Below are 26,605 nucleotides of genomic sequence, written 5' to 3'. Positions count from 1 at the left end.
TGCCAGTCGGTGATAATAACTGATCTCATTTAATTAGCTGCTCGTTCTCTCTGTTCTCTTATTCTGCATTCAGAAAAGCACAGCAATATGATTTTTACATTTATAAGACGTTAAGAAATTTTTCTATTTAGCTGTAGCTTTGAATGTTTAACTCTCTCTCACTTTGCACTTTTTTGCTCTGTTCACGATACTCTTATAATGACAATTACAAACAGGCAGAGCAGATACCTGGGCAAACAGCACTGAATGATGAAAGGCTGCAACTACGCAGTGTCAGACCCACTAATTACTAAGTAACACATTAAACAATCAAAACATCTGGGAAAACACAGTGAAAATGAGGACAAACATAGCTTTCTATTATAAAAATAAAATCTTGAGACGAGACGAGACTATTGCCAAGAGATTTCTTCAAGTCCCGTCTGCCTCTCAACCATTTCTGGTTAACGGCCCACGGTCCTCTCAACTCTCATTCGTGTGAATGCTTATGTCAGACGCAATTCCTGCGCTCTCAACTCTTATACATTTTTATGTTTTCCTCACTTTAAGTTCCCAATAAAAGAAGACTTATTATGCCCAAATCTTAATAAAGAATTTAATCCCGAAGAGTTATCAATAGAAGAAATGAGTACATGGGCAATCCTAGCAGCAAGAAACAATGAAGTCAAACAAATTAACGCGAAAATTGTCGATTGCATACACAGCAAATTAGTTAAATGCGTGTCAATAGACTGAGCTGAAGCAGTTGGTGGTGATAGTGCGGAAGATGAAAACATCAACTTACAATATCCTGAAGAATATCTACAACCGTTAACACCGCCAGGTCTTCCACCGGCCAAATTACTGTTGAAAGAAAGATGTATCGTAATGTTATTGCGTAATTTATGTCTGAGTGATGGGCTGTGCAATAGGACGAGATTAGTTGTATTCAAAATTGGTCAAACAGTTACATGTAAAATTTTAACAGGCGACAAGAAAGGTAATGTAGTAGATCTTCTGCGGATAACATTAGACACCAAAGGAGATCTTGATATTCCAATTTGTATTAAAACGTTTACAGTTTCCCGTTAGAATAGCTTGTGCTGTGACAATTAACAAATCACAGGGACAAACATTCAAAAAAGTCGGTTTATTTATTAGAGAGAAAGAAAAGATATTCACTCACGGGCAGTTATACGTTGCGTTGTCATGATGAAAGTCCAAAAAAATCAAAATTCAATGCGATATTGATGAAAAGTTAATTAAAAAAACTGTTTTTCCTGAAGTTTTACAGTAGAAGTGTAAGTTTAAAAAGTATTTGTGTGTTAATTTCAAAGCCAAATTGAAAACGAAATTGTATAATGCAACAAATACCTCTAACACAACATGAAACATCATTTTCTTTTAATTTATTACGTTTTACTATTTTTTACTGTGGTTAATTACTCGCTGCAATGTAAAACAGTTAGGTCTATTATGCATATGTAACAATTCCCATGAAAATAACAATCTGTTTAAATTGTACAACCACATTCCCATATGCAAGTGGCAGTGCTGTGAAGTGAATAGCGCATAGCGCCCGCACAGGGGTTGGTAAGCGAAGTGAGCAGGGGGCAGAGCCGCCTAGTTGTTAAAAAAAAAAAAAAAAACTACATGATCCCCATATAACTGCTTAGGACATTTTATTAAAAAATTTACTAAACTGGGAAACAGCAGCCCACGTAACTAGGCTAGAAGTCCAAATAAAAACGGGGGTCCCCAGGACTGAGTTTGGGAACACTGAGCCATGAAGTCACAATGGCAATGAATCCTAAATTTGCATGAGGAACACCCACTTTCCAGCAACGCTGCTACAGTAATTGTTCCTGATAGCCCCCAACACCTTTGCACTATGGGAAAGAGAGAGAATTAGCGGATTCGTTTTTCTCTTTGTGCTGAATGTTCTTTTGTGGTTATGGAAGTCGATTTGTGGTGGGTGGTTTTGATAAACTGGCAAACCCTGCATCACAAAAACAACCTTTCCTTCTCCAACAGACAACATGATGAATTTTCATTAAATATTTGGATAAGATTTAATGTGCACAAATGATTTATACCACTACCTTTTCTTTTTATAATTACGTTCTGTTGATGTTAAGGCAATTACATCACCCTGTAAATCAGCATGACTTCTTTTGATCTCCCATAATTGTAATATGTATAAGAAGTACTGAATTAAATAGTTATAATGATAGAATAGATGATCATTACATTAATTTTACAGATATAATCCTTTTTTTGATCTATGTTCCTGGGAGTTTTTGACAGTTAAATGATTAGTCATTTACCATCAAATTGTGGCCAAATTGTTTTCTGTGTGGTGTGTATTTGAGGGAGTTGTTATTGTTGGTTTTAATATTTATTGTTCTGCTGTAAAAAGCTAAATTTTCCTCCTGGGACAAATGAAATACATTAACAAACCCAAACCCAGGCTCTGGTGGGTGCAGGAGATGGAAGAATGATATTAGCATCTTTACACCGATGACCAAGGAGTGGCCCTAAAATGACCATTTGGCATCTGCAACACCGATTATTCCATGCTGTTCTGGACCTCAGTGGTGACACACTCCCAGTCACTTTATCCTTTTGCCTGCTCACATACATTATGCCACCCATCTCCACCTCGCCCAGTTCAGCCCAGGTCAGAGGTAATATGTATGCTGCACTGTTCTCCTGGCTCTCTATGCACCAACCCAAGCCCAAAGTCCACATCTGAGGCTTGTATGTTATTCACACATTCAGGCCAATGGGCTCTAACAGCCAGGAGAGGCGTCTGAAGTGCTGTGCCTGTGCCCCCCTCTATGTGCTGCTTTATAGCCGGCTTCTCCAGGTGTGCCCACCCCCTTGGGCAGTCTACAGGTACATTAAGGCCATGTCCCTCTCAGGTCCAGACTCTGAGGTTGCTACAGTTCTATCTATTAATCAATCGATTGACTGATCACTGATACCCCAACTATTTATAAGTTCAGCCTCGGTTTGTTTGACTTTTTACAGACAAGAATGTAAATTGCGCTTTTCTTGTACACTTTCTTCTTAGGATGTTGAAGAACCGTAGGAGTCTGGCTGTCAGGCTTTTCGTTCAACATTTCATCTCATTCTTGCATGCCTTCATCTTTACATTTTCCATGCTCTTTTCTCCCCCACCAATAATAGACACTTCTTTCATTTAGGACTTCCACATTACACCACCTCCAAGTACCTTTTCCCCGTTCCATTTTATTTGGAACGACACCTTATCTTTGCCATCCATTACAACTTCAGTTGATACTCCCCATTGACATTAATGCCTGTGTATTCAAAATCCATATGTAAGTTTATTATTGTAATGGTGGACTACACTCCTTTCAATTACCTTTGAGGTCTGTGTGTTCCACTGGCAAGTTTTAAAAGTGATCGCCACAGTGGTGCAGTGGTCAGCTCTAACAGATTGGCTTTGATTAGGTTCAGGTCACTACCTTGCTTTTCTGCCCACACCCAAGCACGGCTAGTTCAGCCTTAATGTCAGTGTTGCTAACATAGTCACTGCTATCCCAAACCCTTGATTTGGACAACAGGGGACTGGGTTCATATACTTGGTCCGTTCTCCCTGTATCTGTGTTCATGATGTTCTAGTTTTCATCCTGCACCCTAAAGATGCTCAAATTTGATTAAATGGCCAAACAGAACTGGTGTTGAATGGCACCCAAACAAGAGTTATTTCCAGCCTTTCACCTGATGTTATTTGATGTGGCCCCCACAACCCTGAACTGTAATGGAAAAAAACATGGATTTACAATTAAAGTCTGTTAAATTAAAATTAATATTTACACGAATTTCTGGGGTTTGAATAATAATAAAAATAAAGATTTGGAGTGGCTTTTATTTTGACACATTGACGAATTGAAGTCATCCGGAAGGAGCGTTTTGTTGTCAGCCGTTGCTAAGGTTCCCACTGCGCTTGCGCGATTTGTGGACGCTTCTCAGAGTGGCGGCTACATGGACGAGTTACAAGGTGCCGAAGAGGTAACTGGTCAACTAACAAAAAAAAAAAAAAATGTCCGAGTTAACGTGAACGCAAACAAAATAAATAATAATAATCACTTTTTCTTTAATCTCAATGCTAGGTTGCATTCGTTGTGGATGATGTGACCACCATCATAAAAGATGTAAGTGTGTCAAGTTTTGCCAGGAGATGTTCCGCGGTTCTTTGGAACGGAATTAGCAACCGGGCTGTTCGTCCGTCATTTATTAGGATTTACTTTCTTATCATCCCGTCCTTAGGCTGTGGAAAACACCATCGGGACCAGTCCCTACCAACACAACCGGGTCAACCAGTGGACTTCAAGTGTGGTGGAGACGTGCTTGAACCAGCTCACTAAACTTGGGAAACCCTTCAAATACATAGGTAGGTGGTCAATTTTGGGACAACTAAGTAAATGAACACATTCAGGGTACCGTCAGAAAGAGATCACAGTAAAGTTAGTTTATGGGGGCCGCTGTGGAAAAATCCCTGCCCAAAGGCGGCCACTTGTTGAGACGGTTAACATAATACTTTAACAAATAGTTAATCACACATAGAACATCTCCTTTCTCTCTTTTTTATTCTCTGATACAGAGTGTCCCCCCATTCCCTTAGGTAAAACGCTCACAGACCGGTAACCAACAACAGTGAAAAGAAGGAACGCCTGGGGGAGGGAGGAGTGCAGGGTGACTTGAGCTCAAAAACCACAGCGTGTGTGTAACTTCGGTTTGCATTGATGCGGTCGGTGGAGATTCTAGTGGTTTTTAAATCGTTCTAATGACGTTTTCCCCCATTTTTATCATGCCAGTGACTTGTGTCATCTTACAGAAGAACGGAGCGGGCCTGCACACCGCGAGCTCCTGTTTCTGGGACAACACTGTTGACGGTAAGCGAGCGCCGCTCTTGTGCCACTGAGGCGCACTTTGAGCCGCGCGCACTCCGCACCTCCTCCTGAAGCGGCGTCAGTCAGCCGCAGCAAGCGCAGTCGAAGGGATAGATAGATAGATAGATAAGGCACTATATAACAGATAAAAAAGCCTTCCTCAACCCTAAATTTTGCCGGAACAGCTTTATTCATTGTTCCAATTGCTCCACATTGGTTAAAACATAATGAGATATTTATAAACAAATTTTTTGCAGTAAACTGCCTTAAAATCCCAATTATGTTTTCATACAGCACATTTCAAGTCGAATTCTGCAGTCGTGACATGACTATTTGGACTTAACTACCGACTAAAGCAAACACAAATATAGTAGCACGTCTACTTACTTTAAGGCTTTAGACTGCCCACCACCAGAATAGTAGTGCAGCCCCGACCACTGAGCACTTCAACCACTTGTAGGTCAGTTAGCAGTAAAGGGGACCGTTGGTGTTTAACATAGGGAAGAAAAAAAATGCCTTTTTTTTTTAACAACATTTAAGTTGGCTTGTATATTTTCTTTTACCCTATAATTACTATTGTTATTTCAGTAGAATTTTACTAGTAGCTGCTGGTGTATTATTACATGATGTTTAATTGGAATAGGTAACAGCTTGCTCTAAATACAATTGTCATCCTCCCGCATCAGGGGTATGGGGTATGTCCATCTACCAGTTATACAGTGCCTTTTACACATCTGTCACATAATGGAATGCATTGCCTCCTGAGATTAGAAACATTAATTCATTCTCTCTGTTTAAGTCTTCAGTTAAATCTCATCTTTTTAAACTTGCCTTCTATATGTAAACACTGTATTGTATTCTGTGTTGGGTGTTGTGTAAAGTGTACGGTGTCCTTGAGTGTTTGAAAGGCGCCTATAAATAAAATGTATTATTATTATTATTATTATAATGCATTTTCTGTTATATAATGCCTTCCATACGTGTCTATATTCCCAATTGTCAGTTAACCCGTGCCTTTCAGATCTCTCTCCATCATGTAGTGCATTTTTCATTAGTTCATAGAATGCCTTTCTTATCCATCTGTATATCTATATACCAGTTATAATGTGCCTTTCACATTGCTTTATCATATATTGGTTATAAAATGCCTTTCATATTTGGCTACCTGTCTACCGATTATATAGTGCCCACTGCATGTCTCTTAACTATCATACAATACTTTTTCTGTTTTACATCTATCATATAATGCATTTTCTTGATTTAAATATTCATGTCTACCAGTTACATAGTGCCTTTCACATCTATTCATATCTCCATCATATAGTGCCTTTTCTATCACTTATATAATAGCCTATATACATAACTATAATAGTTACTCTGTGCCTATCTCATTTCTCTCGCTATCATGTAGTATCAGTATATAATGCCTTTCATATCTATTTAATGTTCTTACAATTATACAGTGCCTTACATCCTTTTCTTTATCATAGTAGTGTCTCTCTCAATCTATATTCAGTATTAATAGGTGATGAAAGGCACTATATCATGTAGTGCCTTTCCTGTCTGTCAATGTACCCATCTGTAGTCCCTTTCATATCTGCCATGGCGCAGGAGAGTGGTGAAGTGCTGTTACTGTTAAATAAGTAACCAGTGTACATTTTACATAAAGTACAATGAGGCACATTCCTTGAAATAAATAATTAGTGCTAATTATACCCATTTGGAGCGTACAGTTCACTTTATATAAAAGAATAACTGAACTGGTGCCCCACCCAGATAAGCTCCAGGCCACCATAACAGTGGATGGACAGGTCATGCGGTGTTTGACCACTAAGAGAGCAGCTGGTTGGTGTTGGTGTCCTGGGTTCAAATTCTGTGCTTAGTTGGTATCTGGAGTCGACCCGGGTCCCTCCACGCTGCCAGCCTTTCAGATATGAGGAGCACACTGGTGGTCTGCAATTAGCCCAGGGCTGAAGAGGCACGCTGCCCACACTTGGCTCTCATGTGCAGTTACAGATTTGCTGTTACAAACAGGCCGTAGTACATTCTGTCCCAATCTCTTCCACTTCTCCTCTCCACAGCTAATTCTGCTTTTCATCCTTCTTTCCAGGAAGCTGCACTGTAAGATGGGAGAACAAGACGATGTACTGCATTGTCAGCATTTTTGGCTTGGCCATCTAGTGCCAAAAGAAGCTCTCAAGATCTGGTCAGCCAAGAACAGCCCGTGCACTACATGGACTTGAACCTTAATCATGTAACTTCTCAAAAGTACTCTACATGGAAAACACAAATTGTATGCCGCACTAAAATGAAAGACAGACAAAGTTCAGAATGCAGGGAAAGCGAGCCAATGTTTGTGTGACATGCAAGAAAATGCTAGAAAGTTCTTTAGTTATAGATGTGTGTGTGTGTGTGTTAGTGGTAGTGGACCGGCCAGGGGGGTTCCTCACAGTGGAAGACATCAGTACAGCTTAGGGAGTCAGAGACTCATGAACGCCACACCAGTGACAAAGTGACTATTAATGCCCAATGAAAATGGCCGCCGAGCTTTCCAGACAACATGGCGGGCCAAGTTATTACACACGGACCAGGCACAAAAAGGTTTAGACACAGCTGGTGTAGCCTGTGGATGAGCAATTTCTTTTATAAATGTGACTCCATTTCAAAATTCTCTCTCAATTTTCAATAAATACTAACCCGAAAATGGTTTGATTTTAAAGCTCTTCTTTTCTTGTACACTCCAGTCGCGTCTGAATTTTCTTCAGGTCAGATTTTCCCCTCATAAAGTGACGACCCTGAAATGGTCATGTCAGGAAGGTGTAGGAAAACGCAGTACATTGCGGCTTACTGTGTGTGGGGCAGCGTAGCCGCATACTGGTCAAAGTGCCCATGCTGACCCTAACTACCACCAAGCCCCCCCCCAGTCCATCGGCAAAAGCCCCTATAATGGGCACATGAACAACAGAAGTGGAGGAAGGAGGCCTGGGCTGGTGAATCACATTTACTTTTAGATCAAGTGAGTGGCTAGCTGGGTGTGTGTTTACCTGGGGAAGAGATGGCAGCAGGATACTCTGAAAACCGGGCAAGCGGGCAGCAGCAGTGTGTCGCTCTGGGCAATGTTCTGCTGGGAAGCCTTGGGTCCTGGCATTCATTTGTGATTGTTAGTTACTTTGACGTGTACCACCTGCCTAAGGATTGCTGCAGACCATGTAGACCCCCTAATCCCGGATAGCAGTAGACTCTTTCAGCAGAATAATGTGCCATGTCACACTGCAAACATTGTTCAGACATGGTTTGAGGTACATAAAGCCCCCGAGGTGTTGACCAGGCCTCTAACTTTCCCAGATCTCGATGCAATCGAGCCTCGGTGGGGTGGGATGTGCTGGAAAAATGAGTTTGATCAATGGCCGTCTCAGGCTGCGAGGCTGAAGTACCACCAAAGTTCAGGTCTCACCTCTGACTTGCAACAAGACCCTCAGCAAATCACCAAACCTGCCTGAATTTAAAGTTTAAAAAAAAAAAAAAAAAGTAGCATAGACACCACCACCACCATTATATGGGACCCTCATGCTCTGGGATTTAGAAGGACACCACAGGTTTTAAGGTAAGGTAGTTACACTCGCTGATCACGGCGCCAGTGCCACCATGAAGGCTCTCGCAGTACTGCAATTAAACGCCAACACGTCTATTCACCCCCTTGGACATGTAGGCAGAGGTTCTAAGTGTGCCACGATGATCTTTTATAACTTAAGTTATATATTATTTTTATGTGATTATTTTATAAAAAGATTATTCCTTTATGGAAGCCCCAGCAGACAATGAGAAACTGACCAGGAAGATGGACAGAAACCTGTGAAAGACCATGGAGGCAGGCAGGCCATTTGAAAATGGTGACATTTGCTGAATCGCTATATGGCCACAAGTGAGCACCGGCTACGGCCTGTAGAAGCCATGAGAACAGGACAAGGTATTATTTGGCTCTGAAGTTGCCCCTACCTGTCACGGGTGTCAATATGCAAGTGTTTATAATGACGAGGCCTTATCACAAAGCCAGAAGCTGACCAAGTGCTGCTCCCCGGCCTGGCTGGAGGTTCGTATAACTGTCAGTATCCCCACGCTGCTGCCCGCCTGCCCGACCGACGTTACAGTGGCCTGGATAGGTTATGTACACACAAATCATGCGCTGTATTCTTTTGGCAGAAATGACATTTTAAAGCAAGCAAAATTCTTTTTGTACCAGATTGTTCTCAACTGATTATTTCCACCAATGTTACTTAAAGGGAAGTGAATGGCACCACTCTGTCCTGCATCAATAAAGAACACAATGACAGGGAGTAGGCGCCCCCTGCTGGATGTAGAGGGCATCTTCATTTTCTTGTTATACAAAATTGAACTACATAGGCTTTCATGTGGCTTTTTTGACCCTGATCAGCAGAAAGAGAGACTCCTTAATATCAGCATTAAAAACAGATCGCCGCAAAGGGGGCTGAATGAACTACAAATACAAAACTGATCACCTAAGAATTCACCCCCTTTAACACAACTCCCCTAAATCATCTCTGAGGGGCACATGAGTTTTAGAAATCCTAGAATTAGTTCAAAGGAGTCCAACTGTCTGAGGTTTCACTTGAGCATCTGTGAAGGGCAAAACTGAAGAGAGTCAGTATGGTGAGCTAATCTGCACAATGAAGACACAGGGACACTCCAAGAAAATCCACAAAAAGGAGACTGAAAAGCACAAGTCAGGGGCCTAAAAAAAGAAATGTCCAAGTTACTGAAAAACCATCTAAAATTAGTTATGAAGAAATGGAAAGAGTATGGCAGAGCTGTCAATCTGCTAGAGCTAGCCGTCCACAAAACCTGCATGAACACCAGTGAAGGAGGCCATCACGTGAACTCCAAGTACTCTGAAGGAGTTACAAGCAGGCTGCAGTGGCCAAGACTGGAGAGATGACAGCTACGTTTTGCTGGGGGGTTCAACGACGACGACGATGACATATGCATCACTCACAGCTTCATGGAAGAGGGGCAAAGAGAAACAACACACACAGGTGACACGTCTCAGGCTCGGGAGAACACAGGCACCTGGAAGAAGGTTTTCTGGTCACAGGAAACCAAAACTGAACCAGAATTCATACCTGCCATTAGTCAGTCCGTCATTGTCCAACCCGCTGTATCCTAACACAGGGTCATGGGGGTCTCCTGGAGCTAATCCCAGCCGACACAGGGTGCAAGGCATGAAAAAAAACCACAGGCAGGGTGCCAGCCCACCACAGGGTGCACACACACACTTGGAACAATTTAGGATTGCCAATGCACCTAACCTGCATGTCTTTGGACTGTGGGAGGAAACCCACACAGACATGGTGAGAACACACAAACTCCACACAGGGATCGAACCCAGGTCTCCTTACTGTGAGGCAGCAGCGCTATCACTGCACCACCCCCTGCCATTAGTGCATCTACTAAATGCTGACTTGAAGGGGTTGAACACTTGTGCATTCCACGATTTAGCATTTTTGTGTTTGTAATTTATTTCTATCACTTTGCAGAGATCTGTTTTCACTTTGACTTCAGAGTCTTTTTCTGTGTCGGAAACACCAAATTAAATCCAAGGTAAGTCAATGTTGTACAACAATAGAGTGAAAAACTTCTGGAATACGTTTTTACAGGCATTGAAATTCTACTCACTGATCACAATACGTGTGACCTCATCCGCCTTCATAAAAAGGACAAGTGTTTGTCTTTGTGTCTGTCCAGTTGCCAAGTCTTGGTCTTTTCCGACACATGGCACATCACTGCTTTTATGAATCCTATACCAAATGGCATGTAAGAGACATATGCATTACACTTTTGCATTCCAACAAATGGCGCATCACAAATCTCACTGCTTTTATAAATCTCATGCCAAATGGCATTAGAGAAAATGTGTTGCACTTTTACATTCTAACAGATGGTGCATGACAAACATTACCACCAATTTTAGGAATCCCACATCAAATGGCAAAACACAGACATATGTATTGTACTTTTACATTCCAACAGATGGAGCATCACATCGCTGATTTTAGGAATCCCATATCAAATGGCATGTAACAGACATATGTGTCTCACTTTTACATTCCAACAGATGGCCCATTGCGGCACTTCCTGTGTGATTTTGGGCTATACAAAAATAAACTATTGTATTGTACTGTATGGTGCATCACAAACATTACCACTGATTTTACAAATCCTACACCAACTGGCACATAAGAGCCATATGCTTTGCATGGTGCATGTAAACATGAATGCTGAGGTTTACTTTGATTTTGCCCCGTCTTAGACAGGTAGCACAGCTCGTAAACATATGAAGATTCTTTCAATGCTGATTTTAAAGGGCAATACTATGATTAAATGTGTATTTTGTTTACAGCATTGCAACACCAATTCTGGTCTTTAATTCAAATCACTCTTTGACCAGTTTTTTTCTCTCTGAAATGACGTCGTTTTTAAATACTGTATGCTAAGGGGTGCTGATAACAGAACAATGCAGCATTTATGTGCCATCAGACTTACAAGTTTCCAAGTCAGAAACTACACAAGAACGCCCCATCAGAGAAAACAATGCTTTCCAGGTTCTTGTGATATTAACACTGACACGGTAAAACACTCTACTGCTAGGACCACAAAATATGCAGTTTGATTACTTTTTTGTGTTTCTTTAGGCAGACAAGGTAACAGATCTACAGCAGCCTCACTCGTCTCAGGAAAGTCAGATCAGAAAAACAAGAAAACACAAAGAACTGGGAAGGTGAAACATCACAGCTGGTAGCAACAACTAGTCGGGCAGCATTGGTTACCCCTCTACAGGCTTCATTTATGTGCCCTCATTACTCATTCAACAAATATGGGCCATCAAGAAAACTGAAAAAAGAGCTACATTTGTTTGGGGTGGGGGGACCACACACTATGGTGCAAGACGTCTCCTCTAATTTTTCTTTTTAAAATCCCCTCTGTTGTACTCAAGCAGCCACAGATAAAACAAGCAAATTCCACTAGCGATGCTCCTCCACGCTGCCTACAACTCCTCACTTTACCTCAATTCATTGTTCAGAACCCAGCAGCACAAAATTAAATCTTAGAAGCGTCTGCCATGATACACCAAGTTTGAATACCTTATGAGCACACAGCGGGCACCATAAAGACATTTTGGCTAAGGAGAGAAGCACAACTTTGATTAAAAGCCTCTGGGCGGCGGCTGCACTTGTGGTTCGTTTACCCGGTGGATGAAATTACGGCACTGATGCATCAAAAAATGGTCTACTCCCTGTGAACAAACCTAGAAGTATATAGGAGACCAAGAGAGTGTGTGAGCTCTTTGTACTTCTCATATCAGAAATCACACATTTTAGCAGGACAGGAACGTCAGCACTGCAGTGGTATTGTTTGGTTTCCCCAAGATGGATAAATTGTGTTGCAAGTTTTGGTGAAAGGCGGTTTACAGGAATACTCCCCAACCAAAAATGGCCATTTTAGCGTTTCCCATGTGTTGTATGACCTAGAAAATCTATTAATGGAGATGAATTGCGGATGTACAGTAGTAGGCATCTATGGGGACAGCAGCAAATATCAAAACGTCAATGAAAAATCTGGAGCTACCAGTGTCACAGAATCCACCTGTCAGGCATCCATCCATTCGTACGCTCTGAACCGGTTTGTTTTGGCCAACGTTATTCTATTAACCACTTCCGGAAAATTCAATTGTGCACAGCAGGACTGCCTTAAAATGAAATGGGGTTTCTGAGCCCAAGACTAGACTCTCTTCATTGGCTGTTAAGCCACAAATTCTCTACTTTTGCTTTCTTCCCCAGTGGCTTTTTGTGAATCAATTATCCGTTTGCTGAAGTGTCTCTGATAAGCACAGACGAGGAATTTTTTTTTTTCCCCACCTGAAAATGTTTTTACATGCCTTTTCGTTTACCTTTTAATCTCTTATAGTACACAAGGATCAGATCAACATCACTGCAGTGGCAATTCCACAAAAAGTGTGCGTTTGCCAATCAGTGAGGAGGCAGGACTCTCAACCAATGAATGGCAGTGGTGGGTCTTCAGTTCATAATCTCTCACTCATTTTAGATTCACATTCATTCAAAAAAGGATTTTCCCAAAAATTGCTAATTTAGTAGAAATACATGTCTGGGACATTGCAAGCACATGACTGGGTACCCAACATGTGAATTACGCATGGGTGTTTGATACGGGCCCTCACTCACACTTATTGTACAGGGAATTTAGTTATCTCCACTATCCATAAAACACAAGATAAACAATTTTTCCTCATCATAACTGCAAACATGAGGTAACAGGAAAAAAAATTCCTTTAAACATACAGCAGCGAAGCAAGCAGGGGGCAGAGCCGCCCAGTTGTTTAAAAAAAAAAAAAAAACACAAAACAAACAAACATTATTCCTATATAACTGCTTAGGACCTTTTTTAAAAAAAAAATGCACTAAACTGGGAAACAGCAGCTCACATAACTAGCCTAGAAATCCAAATAAAAATGGAAGTTGGTTGGAACCACAGGGGGGTTTGCAACATAACTCAGAATCTTACCTACAGGAGACATTCAACTGGCCAATCTATTGCCATGTTAAAAAAAACCAAAACATTACCAAACTGCTGTATGCTATGAATGATGCGTCCAATACAGATTGTGAATTATAAAATAAGCTTTGTTTAGCTCATTCTCTCCCAATTTACAATTTGGCCAAAGAGTTGGTAGAACAATCACAAATGTAAAAATTGCAAAAATCAACCATGTCCTCAAAAAGGGACAAGCAGCCATTGATAAGAGCTCCTCATTATTGTGGGTTTACAGAACACCGAAGCACACGTTAGTAACAGCTTTAATATTGGTGATCAAAGGATGTTCGGCCTGAACCTGAAAAGTGTTATCGCCACGGCTGATTTTACAAGTGACAGCAGATTAGCTCCTATGTTACCATGAAGTATGAACTGTACATTTCTAGCTTGTATGTGCTTTACAGGCGCGGCACGGTGGCGCAGTGGTAGCACTGCTGCCTCGCAGTTAAGAGACCCAGGTTCGCCCTGTGTGGACTTTACATGCTCCCGTTTCCTCGCACAGTCCAAAGACAGGTTAGGTGCATTGGCGAGTGTAAATTGTCTCTAGTGTGCGCTTGGTGTGGGTGTGTGTGCGCTGCGGTGGGCTGGCACCTTGCCCAGGGTTGGTTTCCTGATTGGCTCCAGCAGACTCCCATGACCCTGTAATTAGGATATAGCAAGTTGGATAATGGATGGATGTGGTTTACAGTTTGTTTCTTGGTTCAGAATCAAGTCAATATGGGAACCAAAATTTACAAAAATAAAAGAATCAGGTTGCCTTTCTGACAAGATGCGACTAGGAATTCACTCTGGCCTAGTCATGGTGTACCTGGATCAGCCCCCACCATACGCCACAGTGAACAGATGCACTGCAGAATTCCCATCCCATGGCAGCACATCCCCGAACAATGAGCCAAAGTCCACCTGGACTTTAAACTTGATATGCATGAAGAACCAACAGAGTGACGGTGCCCAAAACAGAAGATGCCACAGGGATCACTTATGGGTCAGTTGAATTCATTCTTCATCACCCAGTTTGTGCATACTGGGTGTCAAGAATATTAACACCTTTATTGAAGCAACACCAAATTCACCATTTCAGGCAGAATCTCAATCTAATGAGTTCAGAAAAGGAGACATCTCAATCGCATTTCACAGCCAGAGATTTAGCTTGAAATATTCTCAATATGTCCCAAACACTTAAGAAAACAATGGAGACGTGGAGGTTATCCCGCACCACAAAAGTCAAGGTTCAAGTAAGTGACTGCAAGATCACATGCGCCTTTTTTTTTAAAATGACAAGAATCTATTCCACATCTTGATTGGTTATCTTAAAGGCAAAACCAGCCAGTATCACCTTGATTTGCTCTGCCACTTTAAACAACCAGGAAAAAGCAGACAGGAAAGCTCCAGCCATGCTCTTGTGCTCCACCAAAATGTGCCTGCTCATATTACAAAGGCTGCACTGTGAAACACGTCTGAATGCTCAGACCACCACGCATTCCCCAATGTGATGAGCTAAGCCTGTGGTACATGCTGTGCCAAAGAAGATGTCATGTCAGCTACAGAAAAACGCTGAAGTGAGCAAGACAGAATGTTTTAAATGAGTGGCAGGAAAGCTTCATGAATATTATAACAACTGGGTTAATGTTCAAGGGGTTTATTCAGAAAAATGTGTGCGCAGTTTTAATGGTTTCTCTTAATACGCCAGGCAGCAAAATTTCTGATCACTCCTTATTAAAGGAATACTCCACATAAAAATAGTGTTACTTACCCCATGTAGTTTGTAGTGATGGCCAAGAAAAAAAAAAAAATGTAACCTCATCTTTTCATACAGGAAAAAAAAAAAAAAGTTTGATACAACATGAGTCAATGGTAATCAACAATGGACAACAGCGAACACGAACCATCCAAATAAATAAAAATATATATGCTGCATAAACCAGACATGAACGTATCCAGTCATATACTCACAATGTACCAAACACAGCATTTTTATTAAGATATTGCTAAATAAACCACTTCTGGAATAAATAGTTGTGAAGTACTTGAACTGAAGCACCTCATTCTTCATTAGTCACAAATCCAGCCCAGTTAGCGCCTATTTATGGCTAATAGTGGGTTTCACATGATTATCAACAGTACAAAAATTCACTGAGAGACAAGCATAATAAAAGGATTAAAAATGAAAGAAACGCAAGTGAAGACATCATCAGAAAGACAATCCGCATCGGATTTCTGCAGATGCTTCAACAAGTCAGCCACGCAGTTTCAGTCCCGTGGTACTCCAGTTGTGTACCTATAAATGTAACGATGGGAGGCAGATCTACAATTCAAAAGGCTTAACAACATCCGTTTGCTCCATTTTAGTTCACAAGATTTCTTCCCCAGCCCCCACCCCCGACTCTGGAGGTGACTACATTAAAATACACAAGAATGGGACAATGCTAGCATGCAACCAGATAACTTCACATGTGGATTATGAGACCTGGGTAACGAGAGATTTTTTTCCTCTTCTATGTTTTGATAGATTTTGCTGTTGTCCAATGTTGGTCAAAATGGACTTCTATTGTATCAGAAAAACCCTCTCCGATCTGTGAAACATTTCTCAATGCCTTCACTACAAACTACATGCGGTACATAACATCTGAGGTAAAGTATTCTTTTCATGGGAGGAAGGACCTTGATAAACTAATAATCGTGTATATTACGTACAAGACACTTCACCTACTGCTAAGAAAATTAATCCAATAACATTTTCTTGCCTCCGTGAGTAATTTGGAAAATCAGAATTGTTATTTATTTGGTATTTAACTGAAAAAAGCCAATAAAAATTCAGAGTAGAATACATTATAATACAGGAACCATTTGTTAAGAGTTCAGGCCTTGATGACAACCATTCTCCCTCATTTTGTTACGGCCTTATCCACACAATACAATCATGCAAAAGAAAAAATCCTAAGGAAGCCCTAGACTTCATCTTACGGTTTTCTTAATTTAGCACCATTTATCAGATGTTTATTGAAGCCACATATATACAGATATATACTGTATATAAATACTGTGTATGTATATACTGTATATATAAATACTAAAAAAAAAAAAAAAAAAAGGAAAAGAACCATGGTTTACAAAACCAAACTGAAATTTTACTTTCTACAAATCACAGCAATATAGGTTTTAGAAACCAATACCTGCTATTTATTTAAGGTATTTGTTTACAGTTTGGCAATTTTTTCATAGTTTTATTAAAAAAAATACTGGAATCAAGTCTTTATTTATAAACAGTTGTTTTCTGGAACCTGATCCCCGTCTTCCGCAAAAATCGAGTCCGCCCTCCTCCACCCCCACCCACCCCCAGTCCAGAAAATAGAATTCCCTACCACACAAATACTTTGACTTCATGAACTGCCCACACAAAACTCATTAGTTTTTTTTGTTGGTAACAGATCTAATAAGGATTTGGGGAATTTAGGCCGCTCAAGAACCACCACAGGTTTTAAATAATGAAGCTGTTTGAGAGCTAGGTCTCCACAGTCTGTCAGTGCTTTGTCCAGGATAGACTTCAGGTTCTGCACTGTAGCAGACTCCTCAGCAGAAAGCATGGGCTGAAAATCTGTCAATTTGCCATGCACTAGAGATGCAGTTTTACCACGTGTGAGGCCCATGCCTGTCTGGTTGTTCTCTTTGACAGAACAGGCGCGGCGGTAAGAATCTTTTCGTTTCGTAACTAGCTGGGCATCTGAAAGGCATGGGTCCCATTGACTAGTCTCCTCATAGTCCTCGTCTTTGTCGTTACTTTCTTGAATGAACTTGAGGAATGAGGACTCAAACCCCATAGGCTTGTAGGCTTTCAAATCAAAGGTTTTTGGCTGGGAACCACGATTATTACTAAGATGGCATTGCTGGTTTTCTATTGAAGGGCTAAAATTTGGGTCTTCCTGCTCATTCTTTCTCTTTAATGGAGGCCTAGAGGGTGTGGAGAAAGAAACTGTTCCCGTGTTGGCGAAATCCACAAAGCCTTCATCTTTTTTGTAAAACAGCGGGGAAGGGGTTGAGCTGAGTGGGTCAGGTTTAGATTTATCAGGTTCATGAACATTCCTATTCACTTGTTCACTCATGCAGCCATTTTTTACCACCTCCCCATACAGCAAGGCATCAGCATCTATGAGAAGTTTATTGCTGGGGACATCCCCTTCAAAATCCAAGTGATCCACCTCTTCGTCAGGCTTGGGTTTAATGGGTGACAAGCAGATTTGCAATTCTGGGCCTAAAGGACTCGTTTCTAGGGTTTTCTGCTCATCTTTCCCATCAGCAAGTGCTGATGTACACACTTCATTAGAGGAAACAGCAGACGCAGCCGATTTATTCTGAATTATCTCCTCTAGCTTTTCTGCATTATTGACAAGATCTTTATATTTTCCTGCAATGTAGCTAGGCAGCATATCATGGCAGCGCTTATAGTGTCGAATAAGGCTGCTCTCCAGTGTAACAACTGACTCACAGTCTTGCACCATACATGGAAAAGCCACTGAAAAACACCTGTCCTGGCACATCTGCAAAGCTTCCTCAGGAGTCCTAAAGAGTAAGGTTTCCTTTCGTCTTCGTTTGATTCTTCTGGATGCCATGACTAGTGAGGAAGTCCGGACCTTGGGCATTTGTATCACTGACTGCTTAGAATGTGTCTCACCTTTAGGGGTCCTAGTTTGTGGGACACCAATTTCGGGAGGCTTTTTCTGAAAGTTCTGAACATTATTCTTCTCATTTGACTCCTTCTTATTCTTCAGTCCAAATACAAAGGAATCATAATGTTCCCAGTGTCGGAAAAATATATGCTGTTTCAAATTATCTGCATTGGAGAAGACACGTGCACAACCATCAAAAGTACACCGATGATGGCTACGAGGGTCATTCGGCTTGGTGAACTGGCCTTTATGAAAGAGACGAATATGGCGAAGCAAACTACTATAAAGATGATAACTGGCAGAGCAGTTAGTGTAGCTGCAACTAAACTGAGGTATTGGTTCCTCAGAGGCAGGGGTCTGCAGTCCAGGGGCTTTAAGGGCTGGTAAATCTTGGTCCAGATTCTGCAGTTGTAGATTTTCTGCTGACAATGATTCATCAGTATGAAAACGTTTATCACATGCCTTATGCTTGCAGGGTCTGCCTTTGTGTTTTGCCAAATCCTTTTTGTTTCCTTCAATTTGCTGAAGGTCCTCCTCCAAGGAGAGCTGATTTCGGTTATAGCGATGCACTGACTGGAGGTGTCGGATAAGTCCATTCTGATTCGTAAAGGCAGAACTACAGTCTTTGTGTACACAATGAAAGGGTTTGTGGTACTTTGTCAAAATGTAACAGAGATTGCTTTTGGCAACCAGGCGCCGACTTCCCCTGCCTTCATGGGATTCTTCTCCATTGTCTTCAGAAATAGATGGTTTTCCAGTACCATCAGTCTCGTCGTCATCCTCCTCAGCCTCTCCATCATCTTCCTCGTCATCTTCCTCATCCTCCTCCTCATCCTCTCCCTGAATACTATTATCCCACTCGCTTTTCGTTATCCATGGCCACCGATTATTACTGACAGAACCCTGACTTTGAACACTTGCAGGCGGTTGCTGCTCAGTCTTTCCTGTAGCATTCCCCTGAAGGTCAAGACAACCAGATGGCTTTCCGACCATGTTAGGTTCTTCCCGTGCCCTCCTTTTCTCTGAACAACTCATCTGAGCAACAAGTGACTTGCTTAAATCATGCTTGTCCATCAGGTGCACTCTCAGTTGAGACTTCCTGGTGAAACACCTCGGGCAGAGATGGCATTTAAAAGGCCTGAATTTGCTATGAAACATTTTCATTCCTACCACTTTTTCCTTAGGCAAGTTGTGTTTCTTCAAATAATGCACCAAAAGGGCCGACCGAGTCACACTCCTAAACTTACAGTCTTTGAGTTCACAGAAGTATGGCTTGGTGTTTGGTTGCACCAAGAACTGAGAAAGTTGTTTGTGCTCTTCTTCAGGCAATTGAGAGAGAAAAGAAGAGGGTGACACTAAGCCTCCGTCCACTGCTGGGACCCTTAGCTGCTGGGGTTTGTTGCTACGATGAGATTTAAAAAGAGTTTTTCTGTCTATTACTTTGGCAGGGGAACTAGCACCAGTAAAGAAAGGTGAAGAAACTTGTACATTAGACCCTGAGAAAGGAAGAGATGTCAGAACAGATGTGGAAGCAGCATTTGAGGTGTTCAAGCTAAGTCGGCTAAGAGCAATAAGAATTTCCATTAAGGACTCCTCATTACTGGTACTTGGATGTGGAGACAGGGGATTAACAGAGTTCATCTGAGGGGAGAATGAAGTCACTTGGCCTGATACATTAGATGGCAAAGAACTGGACTGACCACCAAGGGTCTGTTGGTTAATAATTGGTGGTTTCATGTGTTGGACTCTCCTAGCAGCAATCTTTCCCCTGCACAAGTTCTTTGAACTCTCCCCTTTCTTTCGGAACTGCAAAGGATGGGCAAGTTTTAAATGCTTTTGAATGTCTTTTGCTACTGCGAATGTTAAACCACAACCCTCAAAGCCACACGTAAATGTTTTGCCGTCAAAGCAAACTGCCACACTTGTAAGTGTTCCTGTAAGGTTACTACCAGTTGAGGAAGTCTGTGAAGAAGGGCTGTTAGCCAACTGTGAGATTTCAGTGGATTCCTTTTTGATGCCATTTATAAGCTCCTCAAGAATCGATTTTGGTCCATTAACAGATTCAGGTTGAGGAGCCGTGATTTCCACTGACTTACCTTCAGCACCAACCTCTGGGAAATCACCAACTAGTCCAAAAAGCGCTGGCTTGTTTTTACTGGCAGCAACTAAATCTTCATCTGTAAAACTGATGCCATGAGTGGACAAGTGCTTTGCAAACTCCTTTTTGGAAAAATAGAATTTCTTGCAGCCGGGATGCATGCAGTTATAGGCAGCATCTCTAAAGTGCTGGGCTTCATGGTGGTAAAGTTGGCCAAGATCACTAAATTTAAGACTGCAGCCTTTCAGCTCACACTGATAACTTAGCTGATAGCCATGTGACTGTTTATGGGAGACAAGTTCATTTGTGCTACTGAAGCGTGCATCACAGTCCACTGCCACACACATGTATGGCTGAGGTCCATAATGCACGCGCCGGTGTTGTCTGTGGTGAAAAGGTGTAAGGAAATGCCTGCGGCAAAAAGTACACTTCTGCCTACGGTCCTTCATTTCCATATAATGTTTTATGTTCTCATCAGTCTCTGAATGTTCTGACTTTATGTGTATGCTTAAATATTTGAAGTGCTTAAAGATGCGAACACAGTCCGTGGCAGGGCAAGGATAAATGTCTCTGTCCCTCAGTTCAAAATTGGCGTCAATATAACTGAACGTAATGTGGTCACTCTCGTCTAGCTTTCTGGGTGTAAGTGTCTGCAGTACAGGATCTAAGCCAAGTGTATTCTGGCAGTTCTCTGGTGCGTTAGGATCCAGTCTTACATCCCCTGGCTCTAGATTACCATCTTCTAAATCCAGATCGTCGTCATCGTCATCATCCAGCTTCTTTACAATCTTCTTTTTCTTTTTTTTCTTCTGAGGCCGGTGATTTTTTCTGGACGGCATACGAATGTGTTCTGCAAGGTGTGGCATGAATGCCTGCTTGCCTTCAAACTTCTGAAGACAAACTGGGCATGTAAAAATACCATCCACCATGTGCATCTTGGAATGATGCAATATTCGTGCTTCAATAACTTCCCTGCTGCAAATAACACACAAAAATTTGTACTGTAGCCATCTCTGGTAGCGTTCAGAGGTCCCAACTGGTTTCTTCTTTTTCAGTGCCAAGTCATCTTTCTTCTGCTGCTGCTGCTGCTGTTGTTGCTGCTGCTGTTTTTCTACTCTTCCCTCTTCATAATAATCCAACTGCTGCTGCTGATCTGAAAGAAAGCTCTCCCCCGAATGGCTTACATCAACATGTGTATTTGAACCAGAGAGCAGATGGTGCTCTGTTTCACTTGGTTCTTCAGGCTCCGATTCATCTGATGGATCCACGCCCAGAAGCTTTTGACAATGCCGCTTTAGAGTTTTCCAGTCCCAGAATTCAGGGTCAAATGGCCAGAGGGCTTTAAGAGCCAGAAGTAACTCGCAACGTAATGAGTTGGGTATTATGCAATTTTCTTCATCATATTTTTGGTCTGGCTTCAGGTATAGTTCTTGCAGTAAGTCATAAGCCTCTTGTGTAGGACCAAGCAGGAACTGTGTTAGCTGGCAGACCCTACGAACTTCCAAATCTTCAGACAGTAGACAGGCTACAATTTTACAAAGAGAGCTTCTAGTCTCTGCATCATCCTGGGAAGGGATTTGGAAAGCTCTGACACAAAGCTCAATCGATACTGCTAATCCCAATTCTTCAGCCTAGAATTTGAAAGACAATACAATATTCAGATGAAGTAGCATGTGAGACAACAGAATTTTTTTATAACTTACATCTTCAAAACATTCTAGAGTTTAGTATATTTTAGTTGATTGGAAATTGCAGTGTGGATTAAATGCACACTTTGCCACTGAAAGTTTAAAAAAAAGTTATACGCAATTCTTACTACTGAGCAGTCAACATTTTTTAAAGAGTTTATTACTGTTAGACATATCATATTGTACATATGAAAATAAAGTAGGACAAACCTCAGACTGGATTACTTTGACTAAGAAAAGCAAGTGATATGCAGTCTTTGCTATGGAACCAAACTGACGACAGCGTTCCAAAAACGAATCCAAGGAAGAATCTATTCTTCTTTGCAGCTTGCTCCAGAAAAGAGTTAGCTCCCTGTAATAAGAAATTAACAAAGTATTTGCATAGTACAAGTACACTTTTACATGCTCCAAATGAAAAAGCTACCATGAGGTTAGGACTGGGCTGCAGTTAACAGTCAAGTATTACAAGATAACTAGAAAAGAAAAAGAAAAAAAAGTGCACAAACTGAAGCATTCAATTTAAATACAAGCAAGTGTGGAAAGAAGGATCATTTTGATGAAAACAGGTAATCGAGCCGGACAGGATCATCAATTCCATTCACCAAATTTCTCCAAAATATCATTAAGTTGAGTTTTTAAAGCCCCCAAAGTATTACTGTCTACCACATTTGGTAACATATTCTATGTTTCACCAACAGCTGGGATCCTAGGTTAATAGTAATAACTCTTTACATTTATATAACACTTTTCTCACTACACAAAGCGCTCTCCACATAGGACCCTGGATACAAACCCAAGATCCCCTTACTGCGAGGCAGCACTTACACATTCTACAATTGTATTAGCTTTCTAAATCGTGTTTCCAAACAAGTTGTTCTGAAACATTGGTCCAACGACCAACGGTGGTCTATAGGCTGACTTAGAATCATTACTAAGAACATTTATGTTGAGACGGAGACCATGGAGACTGTGAATGACTCTCCTGCACATTAACTGTACACCACGGCTTCAGCTCTGATCTAACATAGTTGTAGAGATTGAACTCTTTCTCCCATTTGATGTAGCTTTAAATTTAAAATTTCTACCCTTGTCCAACCTCACTATTTCACTACATGGAACTCCACCTTAGGAGCCAACCAACTGGCAACAGCAATACCTTAATTCCATGTGGATGCTGACATATGTTGTTTCTAATGTAATTTTCTAAATCTGTGTGTCATAACACAATCTTCAAGACTTCATTTTGGATTATTAGTGAATATCTATAACTTTGAAACCTAAACCCAGTAATATCTGAATGTTAGTCTTGTAATGCAGAATTCCCTTCCAGGTGGGCAGGATTGAATACCTAGTAGGCAAAAAAAATCAAAATAAGAACAGTGTATGCAACCCAGAGCTAAAGGCAGACAGCAAGTGAAGTCAAGACCTACAGGTAAACACTAACAAAAAGGAGTTACAGTACAAGAAATAGCTTCCAACAATGAAACAGACTGAGGAGCAGTGCAAGTCTGATAGGAGTTCTGTTGGTGCTGGATTTCTGTTGTCTTTCTTAGGACACCTTCATAGGGGGTAACAGTGGAAGTGGTAGGAGCTTTTAAATTAACAAGGTGCTTTCCAAATAAACACCGCCCTGCTCAGGCGTACTAATTCACTATATGAGTCTGTGTGACAATTCTTCTTTGCACCTTGGATTGTTATCATACCTTTGACTTTGATGAAGTCCTCTGTCGAAAGCATTTTGTGAAACAATGTTCTATACTAACTGGTTATGACTCAAAAAAAACAAACATTCAGTAATTTGTTCTTTCCATCACTTCACAATTTAAGTTTATCAAATATTGAACAGTAAAAGAGAACACAGTTCAATGTGTATCCAAACCAAAGTTATCCACTTGGTATGATTTAATAAACACTGTTTGTATTCCCTTGCAACAACACCAACTAAAATATTCTCAATTCAAAGAACTAAACTAGTAGTGGACCTTTGGGTTTCTTTTTTTTTCTTTTTTCAAAAAAGCACATTTTGCGTATCAATAATAGACTAGAAAGACTTACCATGAAAAGCAAATGCTTTCTTTCTGTAACTGTTGAGTGAGATAAGTGGTGCAAAGTACAAACGCAGTATTCTCTTGACCTTCTGCCTCCAGGTTGCAAATAATATCCAGTACCTCTTTACAATCTATGCTCGATATCTAGGGTCAGAATACAAGATAAATTATCAGACAGCAGTAGAAACTGCACAATTACATAATGATGTCAGCAAGTATTAGCATATAAAAACATTTAAAGAAAATCACTACAAAAAACACTGATAAGGTTAAAGATATAATAATAAATACTATACAGAAGGATTTTGCATTTTTATGTAGGAACAGTTTGTCAAGAAGTTTACTATAGGCCAGAAAGACAAGTATGCAGAATACACTCTAGTTGTGTATGGCCAACTTCCACTACTTTTTAATTAATTAAATTAGATTTTACTTAGAATGGCCCTATTCCAACCATAGTCTATGATCACTAAAGAAAAGATTCTTTGGGATTATTTTTTAATATATTTTTGAGATACTGTCTGAGCCTTCAAGACTGCCCAGTACTGCGTCCAGAACACAAATGGGAGGAAGGTGTGGAAAAATGGGTAGGTTTCTTTTAAAGAACCTTCTAATTTAAAAACCAGGGGAAAAATTGTGCTGCTGGAAAGTTACACTTAAAATGTCAAATTTCATAACAAAAATATCTATAAACAGTTGTCTAAATATCTTAATTCTGAGTGTTTTTCAACCTTCTGAAATCTACTCAGCATTTTACGTTTGGAAAATGTACAGTAGTTATCACATAGAGGGGCAACTAATAAAAGCTTCTCTGCCTTGAAGGGCATCCTGCAATGGTTGCATACTCCGAGTGGTTAATGTATGACTGATATATTGATAAAAGTTAGTATTTTACTGATGCGCAAAGCAGGGCATATAATGAAGCATAGCATGACAATTTCCCTTGCTGAACAGGGTGGTGTAAACTCAATAATTTGTGCCAATTTCCAGCTCTATATAGGGTCTCCAATTTTTTTTAATAAGAGATTTGAAATAATGTGTCCACTTAAAACGCCTAGAAATTTCCCAAAGTGTTCCTGTGGAAACCTCAGAGGAAGCCTTAGTCTCTAAAAAATAACTGACTTGATTGGAGATGAACTCTGTTAACTTCACATCTTGTGACAACAGATGGTTAAGACGCCAGTCACAAGATCAGTGTATAGTGCATAAAGAATCAAGCTTCAACATAAAAGGGAGGGTGACAGGAGATAATTGCATCGTACTTACAAAATTTGATAATGGGCAGTAAATTATTATTGATAAAGAAATACTCTATTCTTTAGTAGCCATGACGTAACAGTTGAGTTAAAAAAAGAATAATTTTCTTGACCTTGGATTTAAGAATCTTCATGGGTCTGTTAAATTAGGATCCACTACAAACCATGCGATTGCATCTGCGGTATTACATGCGATTGTCATCTAGACAGATGTTCTAGACTTTGTGGATTAAAAAAAAAATAACTATGGCAAAGGGCTTGGTTTAGGAGAAATGTCACTGGAAAAAAATGTGTAAAGCATGATATTTCAAAACAGAAGTAATAAAGAGCTAAAATGAAATGTTTAACAGAAGAATAAAAAGAGAGAGAACATAGGCCACTTCTCTGAGAATTCTAGCTTAGATGAAAAGGTTAACTAAGACTGTAACTTTAATAAAGAAAGAATCTTATTGGCCACTGATGATGTTTACAAATACTCACAGTTCAGAGATAAGACAACATTACTTTTGTTAATGTTTGTTATAATCTGCACCCTGGATGGCAAATGGTCAAATAAAAGTTAGGTCTGAGCTCCTCGAGCAACAAGCTAAAAGGACCTTCTGAGTAAATGGACTGTTTACTTCTTGTGATTCAAGTGAAATCTTTAATAAAAAAGGCAAGATTGATACCTATCAAACTAGTAAAACAACATCATCCATCCATCCATCTATCTATCTATCCAGTCACATTCTAAGCTAACCCCTTCCCCACCTAGCCAGTTTTAGCCAAATATCTTAATTATAAGCTAACCATACTTTTTTGCTCATATTTTGTTCTCTCCATTATATTCAATAAATACACCATTTTTATCAATTGTTAGCAAACTTGATCCGAGCTTGATTTGTGAAAGGTTGCTACCACAGTAATTCTACCGTTTTGTTAAAATAAAAGACTTTTTATATTATACACTGTTTATATAAAAGGTATAACTTTTTCAAAACCTTTTACATTTAAACAACCACGTCATAATTTATTTTACAGGAAGCACTGGAAATGTATGAAAAGTGGGTATGTACTTTTATTTTGTAATCCACTTGCATTACCCCCCCTGAAAACATGACCACAATACTGGCTCTCTTTCAAGACATCACAGGGCACACAAATTATTTTAACATATAAATGAACAAAAACAAAAGAAAACTCAGGAAGGAAAAAAAAGTTTACACATTTTGTTTGAAGCAAGCCTCATCTTTAAAGCAACTTAAAACCAATGACAATATGAAACATTCATATTTTATAGCATCTGTAAAGACAAGAATAACTATGCACGAGTCAGGTCAAATGTA

At 40.4% G+C, this 26,605-nt stretch overlaps 2 protein-coding genes across 2 annotated transcripts in view; one reads left to right on the top strand and one right to left on the bottom strand.

The window, feature by feature from the left end:
- Nucleotides 1-3,964: 3,964 nt before the first annotated feature.
- LOC120517414 (dynein light chain Tctex-type 1-like) lies at nucleotides 3,965-7,608 on the top strand. Its single transcript, XM_039739733.1, has 5 exons — nucleotides 3,965-4,020; nucleotides 4,122-4,163; nucleotides 4,279-4,402; nucleotides 4,827-4,904; nucleotides 7,012-7,608. Exons 1-5 carry the CDS (start codon nucleotides 3,994-3,996, stop codon nucleotides 7,080-7,082), a joined length of 342 nt encoding a protein of 113 aa, XP_039595667.1. The 5' UTR covers nucleotides 3,965-3,993; the 3' UTR covers nucleotides 7,083-7,608.
- Nucleotides 7,609-16,625: 9,017 nt separating this feature from the next.
- The window catches only part of rlf (RLF zinc finger), a 44,176-nt gene continuing 34,196 nt past the window's right edge, over nucleotides 16,626-26,605 (bottom strand). Inside the window, exons 6-8 of the mRNA XM_039739252.1 lie at nucleotides 24,032-24,168; nucleotides 22,187-22,328; nucleotides 16,626-21,919 (exon numbers count right to left, since the gene is read on the bottom strand). Coding sequence (XP_039595186.1) covers nucleotides 16,907-21,919; nucleotides 22,187-22,328; nucleotides 24,032-24,168 — 5,292 coding nt within the window. The 3' untranslated portion in view covers nucleotides 16,626-16,906. The remainder of the gene's footprint in view (nucleotides 21,920-22,186; nucleotides 22,329-24,031; nucleotides 24,169-26,605) is intronic.

Source organism: Polypterus senegalus, chromosome 17 (assembly GCF_016835505.1).
Source record: "Polypterus senegalus isolate Bchr_013 chromosome 17, ASM1683550v1, whole genome shotgun sequence".
Classification (NCBI taxonomy): Eukaryota; Metazoa; Chordata; class Cladistia; order Polypteriformes; family Polypteridae; genus Polypterus; species Polypterus senegalus.
This window is presented reverse-complemented; position numbering and strand designations above follow the sequence as displayed.